At 38.2% G+C, this 7,437-nt stretch overlaps 1 protein-coding gene across 4 annotated transcripts in view; it reads left to right on the top strand.

Annotated features, from left to right (window-relative positions):
* The first annotated feature begins 603 nt into the window (after positions 1 to 603).
* The window catches only part of OCRL (OCRL inositol polyphosphate-5-phosphatase), a 51,532-nt gene continuing 44,698 nt past the window's right edge, over positions 604 to 7,437 (top strand). For all 4 annotated transcript variants that reach the window (XM_075186247.1, XM_075186245.1, XM_075186246.1 and 1 more), the window contains exons 1-3: positions 604 to 732; positions 3,699 to 3,779; positions 4,319 to 4,398. In XM_075186247.1, coding sequence (XP_075042348.1) covers positions 605 to 732; positions 3,699 to 3,779; positions 4,319 to 4,398 — 289 coding nt within the window. In that variant the 5' untranslated portion in view covers position 604. The remainder of the gene's footprint in view (positions 733 to 3,698; positions 3,780 to 4,318; positions 4,399 to 7,437) is intronic.

The raw sequence follows: 7,437 nt of genomic DNA, 5'->3' as shown, positions 1-7,437 counted from the left end.
ATGCAGGATCAGCAGAGTCAGGGGCAGCAGGCAGATGATTAAAGTCAGGGGCAGATGATTACATACAGGGGCACCAATCAGGGGCAGATGATTACATGCAGGGGCACCAGTCAGGGGCAGATGATTACATGCAGGGGCACCAGTCAGGGGCAGATGATTACATGCAGGGGCAGCAGGCAGGGGCAGATGATTACATGCAGGGGCACCAGTCAGGGGCAGATGATTACATGCAGGGGCACCAGTCAGGGGCAGATGATTACATGCAGGGGCACCAGTCAGGGGCAGATGATTACATGCAGGGGCAGATGATTACATGCAGGGGCACCAGTCAGGGGCAGATGATTACATGCAGGGGCACCAGTCAGGGGCAGATGATTACATGCAGGGGCAGCAGGCAGATGACTACATGCAGGGGCAGCAGGCAGGGGCAGATGACTACATGCAGGGGCAGATGACTACATGCAGGGGCAGATGATCACATGCAGAGTCAGGGGCAGACCTGTAACATGATTGCTGGCTGAGCCCCTGATATGATGACACTGAGCCATCAGCAGGCTGCACTGACCTCCTCCGGCCGGCAGGTGGCAGCAGGCGGCTGTACGTGATGACGTCAGGGGGAGCACGCAGCGCTCAGCGGCCGGGAGGTCTGACAGGGAGCGGCGGGGACCGTCCAGTCAGTGACCGGGCCCGGAGCATGGAGAGACCGCGGCACCGCCCCGGGGACATCCCCGTATCCTTTACCGGCAGCCTGGGGCGTCATATGTGTGTGTGTGTGATACATGTATGTGTCATATATGTGTGTGTGTCATATATGTGTGTGTGTGTCATATGTATGTGTGTGTGTCATATGTATGTATGTATGTATGTGTGTGTGTGTGTGATACATGTATGTGTCATGTGTGTGTGTGTGTCATATGTATGTGTGTGTCATATGTATGTATGTGTGTGTGATACATGTATGTGTCATGTGTGTGTGTGTCATATGTATGTATGTATGTGTGTGTGTGATACATGTATGTGTCATGTGTGTGTCATATGTATGTATGTGTGTGTGTGTGATACATGTATGTGTCATGTGTGTGTCATATGTATGTATGTGTGTGTGTGATACATGTATGTGTCATGTGTTCAGAGCACAGGCTGCACTGTGTGTATAGACTGTACCACACTGTTATCTACTATATGTACAGCGCTGTATACATGTATATGTAGTGTATATACCGCAGACTGTGTAATATATATATATATATATGACTGTGCAATACTGTTATCTACTATATACCTCTGTGTACATGTTTATGTACTGTAATTACCACACTATATTATGTACTGCACTATTTATATATAGCCATGTATATGTACTGTGTGGGTAATACTGTACTGTTTCCATTATCATATTGTAGTATAGTTTTATATTGTTTACTGAAATATATATATATATATATATATATATATATATATATATATATATATATATATACACGCACAATGCATTTACATATACACTACAGTACTGTATGTATAATGTAATGTATGTACCGCACATCGTATACTGCATGTATGTGTGGGATACTGCACTGGATGTATATCATGCTGTATTGTAATGTATATAATATATATTATACATTACAGTACAGTATGATATATACCCAATGCAGTATATGATGTGCATGCTGCACACTTTATATATAATGTAGATATTGTACTGTACATAGCACTTGCAGTGTGTGGTATTCAGCTCTGCACAATACTGTATGTATAATATGTTACTGTATATACCACACTCTATCCTACACTATGTATGTGTGGGATACTGCACAGTGTATAGATCATTCTGTATTGTAGTGTATATAACATCTGTGTACATGCCACACACTGTATTATACTGTATACATGCCACACACTGTATTATATTGTATACATGTCACACACTTATTTTATATGCACTATATTAGGAATCATTGTACAGTGGACGTTAGTTTGTAGTTGTGTCACAATTGCTTTTAAACCTGACACATTCCTTTGTGTTCACATAATTTCAAACCATTTCTCTGTGTGATTAATGGAGGGAGGGAGCCCCAGGTCTGTGGTTTTATTATGGAAAAATAACACCTGTTACAAGCGAAGATAAAACCTTGTACTTTGTCTTTGCTTTTAATAGAGTCTTTAAAACATGTTTGTAAAGCCCTTTGCATCATATTATACTATGTACTTAATGAGTGATCCCCATTATATTGTACTGAGCGTCTTTGTTGAAATTTGCACGAAGTAAAGTGACGTCAACGCTGCTCAGAAACTTAATTTTTTAGTATATTTTACTTTGAACATTGAACGCCTATTTTATTTTTAATTTCTAATCATAGATTTCAGATGTTGTTGCTGAATTATATATTGACATAAACATTATTTTAGTTCTAGAACAAATCAATAATTCTTGTATTGTTTCCATCATTTAGCTGAGGTTTTCTATTGCCATTTGCCAAGGAAAGCCAAAGTTGAATATGATCTTATCATTAGTTATTTATTTCATATGCGACTTACGGTTTTAAGCAGGGTTGTACGTTTTCTTTACGCTTTATAATACACCAATCACCAGTAAACAGTTAGAAATATGAATCCCTATATTAGTCCCCAATTCTACCAGATTTAAAACTCAGTTCACATCTATAATATCCAATTTACAACTGTTAGCAGCTCCTTCTTTCCAGTCTTAAGCAATCTGGTGTAAATAATTCTAAAAATATAAAATGAAGAAAAAAAGGGTACTCATAGTGTCGTATTTTAGATACCATTAATCGTAATTAAATTGAAAGTAGCGTACATTTTTTTTATAAAAATATTGTGCTTATATAATAAAATGACACCCTATGCGCTTCGTTCCTTGAACTTCAAACGAAACGCGTAGAGTGGTTATCTTCACAGTTTTGTGGCGATATTGTTAGCTGTCTGTTGAAAATGTGGAAAAGTTTGGCATCTGAGGAAAATCACCTCTAGTTGTCTGGACACAGAAACAGACCGTTGGATGCACAGAAAATGTTGATATTGGGGATAGGAGAAAGTGACTGATATATATATATATATATATATATATATATATATATATATATATATATATATATATATAAATGATATATATGCTTTGATTATGCAAATGTATTCAAGATTATACATTTGACATCAGACTCCTTAGGGAGGGACCTGTTCCATTTTACCAATTTTTTTTTTAGGGGGGGGTAGAGGGTTCAGTTAGTCGCGACGTGTCTCACGGATGTTTCCGGATACACTTGGCGGCAGAGATTTTGAGAGAAATCTCCTCTCAAAAATGATCGAAAATTTATACGGTAATTGCCGGCAATGTTTGCAGCACGATGTCCGTGCACCACATCGACTGAAATGAAATTCCCCATTAATATTTCCTTTTCTATCTTTTGTTTATGTACTGTGGTACAAAACAAAGTGATGGTATAACCACTGCATATGTTGATTTTAATGTCCAATGCTATACTATCACTTTCAGGAAGTGTGATTAATAGAATAAATATGATTAAATACAGACTTCACATTCATGCGGCTGGTGAAAACAGACAATGGTAGTACAGTGTTTAGTTACTTGGCTTTCTGAGGTGTTTTCTCAGTACTATGTGAAAGCTAAATCCTGACGTAATTCCTGAATGCTTTCCTTTACTCTGTGCACATGTTCTTGACGGTACGGAAGTGACGTTGGGGAACGAGGTGCCGTGTATGCTGATCTTAAACCAGCAGCGAGATGGACAGTATACGTACGTATGTTATGTGTTCTCCAGCCTTATAATGGGTATAACCCTATCTGTTTATACAACCAAGTGTCTGCTGCTAACTCCAATGTTTATTTTGGTCATTTAAGCCCTTCAGCTATAGATGCAGTTGCCTGTTGATCATTAATTCATAAATGTTATTATATGCTGTATTTTTACATTGAGCATACATCCTTATTATTTAACCTCTACATCATTTTTTTTTTTATGGACATCTAAGGGTTTCTTTTGTTGAAGTACTGAATAATAATTATTGCTATGAAGAAACAAACACGGATATATGCAGACGACCCCCATATATGACCCCTTCTCCTCTACTGCAAAGAGCAGTCTTCAGCTGCAGGTTATGTTAGATACAACCTGTTACCGTGTTTATGTAACATGGTAAAAGACAGATACTTGTTTCAGTTAAACATTCTCTGGTTCTATTAGGTCAATTTTCGTTAAAAACAAAAAAAAAAAACCATAACATACTAACAGCACGTTGGTAATAATAATATAATATATTCTCTGCCTTTGTTTAGGCTGGTTATCCGTACACCCGGTAAAGTTTCGGCCAGTGAAGAAGTTCTACCTATAACAAGTGGCTTCAAATGTGTCCAAGGTACGACTTTTTATTTGGAGTTTGCAGTTGATGCTGTTACTCTCCTGAGACAAAGTTATAGCTTTCAGTGGCTCTAGATGTTGGACTTTAAAGGCTGCTCATGTGAGTTGATAAATTCCCAAATATTCCCACAATGTGTTCCTGCAGATAACCCTAGAGTGGTTGGGAGTTGTTAGATGTCTGTCGTCGTGTATCCTAAATAACTTATGCTCATATCTGTGAATCAGTGTTTGTGAGAGGTAACGTGCACCAAATATTAGAGATGCTCAGGCTCGGTTCTTCGAGAACCGAACACACCCGAACTTAGGGGATCCCGAGTTCCGTGCCGAACCGGCTCGGTACTTTCGCGCTCCCTCGGAATCAAAAACGAGGCAAAACTTGTTATAGGTCATTGTTACGTCGTCGGATCTCGCGAGTTTTGAATTCCTTTTTAAGACCCAACATCACGAGCGGTGGGAGAGAGGACAGACCCCCATTTTTCTTTTCTGCCACTGCTGTGTGCCAATGTGTCCTAGATGTGCTAGGAACAGCCGTGTGTTTGTGTCAATGCTCTGTCGCTTACCATCCAGCCAGGTCGCTGCAGTATTTGTCCAAAAGTGTATGAAAATAATATTGTGAACTGTGAGGTGGTCAAAATTTACTGCAAATGACTTGAAATTAGTGATATTGAGGTTAATAATAATGTAGGAACAAAAAAAGAGCAAAGATATGTGATTTTCGCATATTTTAGGATTTTTCCTAAAAAATCTAAATCCAAAACACACGAGGGCGGTTTTGCCATAACACAAAGCTAATCCAGATCCAAAACCAGTTCACAGGGGTCAGTGAGCATCTCTACCAAATATAAATCATATTTAGTTTCTTATTTAGATCATTTCCAGGTCCAGTTGAGTTATCTTGGATGTTGATGGTGAACATGGGAGACTTTGCCAAACCTTTGGTGTTATTGTCTTAACACAAGTGGTGACATTATTATAAATATTTTTTTGTTGTTGTCAAAAAAAAAAGTTGTGAGTTGGAGAATATAAAATAATATAAAAATATAAGAATATAAAATATACACTTGTCCGGTAAGAGCGGCCCAGGTACCTTGTAAGATCGTGTGCTTATTTTCCTCTATATACCTTAAAAGATCCATAGAATAAGTTTGTTTGTCTCCATTCCCCAGATCGCTGTTTTGCAGTCTGCTTGGGTGTTGTAATAGTTTATTCAAACCAGTGTACACATGTGTGAATGTTACCAGTTCTCTTTATTTGTATTGTGTGCAACAAAGCAAAACTGAAAGTACTGCCTGTTTTTGTGTTTTGTCTTTGTACAAATACATTTGTGTTGTCAGGGAGTTTATTATATACAGCTAGATGCCGAGTGGCCCTTTCTCTCCCCCTCGCGTCATCCTAAAACCCTTCTATCTGCAGTAGAGAAGTGTTCTGGGTGTTGTTCTACAGCACACAGAGAGAAGGTCTTCTCTGGAAAGAACAACGGTGATGCTTCAAATTGGCTGTGTGTCATCATTAGATAAATCATGGGGGAAAGATCTTAAAAAAGCGGTTATTGTGCCTTTTTCATATGAATCCTGTAATGGAAAGCAGTCATTATGCCTTAGGGGGGTATTCAATTGTCAGCATGTTTTTTGTGTTTTTTTTGACCGCGCTAAGTCATTTTAACGCTGTTTTTTTGTCATTTTTGAGCGGATTAACTTTACCCGCAATTCAATTCCATTTTTAACGCTCAGTTTTTTTTTTCTTGAAACGGTCCTCTCGCGCTCCAGTAGAAGGTCTAATGAAAGTGTAGGGTGTGGGAGAGGCAGCCGCGTTAAAAGCTATTCAATTGTTTTTTAACACGGCGCGTTAAACAGGCAAATATGCTGTTTTATCTCGCACCTTTTTGGGGTGTGTTAAAAATAAAAAGCCTCTGAAAAGTATTTGAAATCATGTAATAATGTGGAAAAAAAAAGTTAAACTTATGTTTATCACTAATGTCTAACTTGTGTAAGTTGATTTTCTTGTGAAAAAATAACAAAATAAATAAAATAAATAAAATAAAATTACATTACATTATATTTATGTATGTTTTTGGTACAAATATGAATGTAGTAATGTGTTTTGACATGGTATATATGATTCTATAGTAAAAAATAGTTCAATTAAAAAATATGTTAAAGAAAATACTGTAATGTAGATATTATCAATGTGCAATGCAATCTAATGTATGGAAATGTATGCAAAACCTTTTTTGTGTTATACATGACTGCGTTAAAACTCCCCTAAAATCTCGCAAACACAATTTTTTAAGCGCGGGGGGCAGGGTTCCCTCTTTTTCAATTGAATTGCACGAGTTTTCCCGATGCGCTAACTTCAAACGGTCGCTATTGCCGTCAAAAACCCGCGGGAGATTTCCCCCCCCCCCCCCCCCCCCCGGCGGATAAAAGAGAAACTCGCTAACAATCGAATACCTCCCTATGTGTCCTAAGACTGGGTACCAACGCTAAATACTATGTGATGAAAATCTACATTTGTTATCCTAATGTGTCCTAAAGCAATGTAGCTAGGTGTTTTATTAAGACAGTGGTAAACAAATATTTGTTTGTTGTAAAATAGTCTCCTGAAGGCTGCTGTGGACGTGTGTAATAATGCAGGGAGGTGTCTGTGGTGTAGAGAGGATTTAATGCACCAAAAATTTACATATGTGATGACTCCATCCCTTGAAGTCCAATGTCCTGTCCCACAAATAATACATTTATCCAACTATCACACTTGAAGCATGCTAACGCGGACTGTAAACATTTTAAGATGTTGAAATTGTTCTGTGTCAAAACATTTTATTTGATTGTATTTGCATGTTAGTACATCTGTCACGTACATACTGTGGATGAAGCCATTGATGTGGTATGAGCCAGTATTAATGACATTGCTGCCTGTTAATTCACAAGTAACTACAGCCACGTATTTCAGTGGTGTAATTATCTCTTACATTATCGTCCCGAGAGATGGTCATTTTATCCAAAGATGCATAAAGTAATTATTGAGCAACTTCATATAT

The sequence above is a fragment of the Mixophyes fleayi genome, chromosome 9, assembly GCF_038048845.1.
Source record: "Mixophyes fleayi isolate aMixFle1 chromosome 9, aMixFle1.hap1, whole genome shotgun sequence".
Classification (NCBI taxonomy): Eukaryota; Metazoa; Chordata; class Amphibia; order Anura; family Limnodynastidae; genus Mixophyes; species Mixophyes fleayi.
The sequence above is the reverse complement of the archived record's forward strand: the minus strand, read 5'-3'. Positions and strand labels throughout refer to the sequence as shown.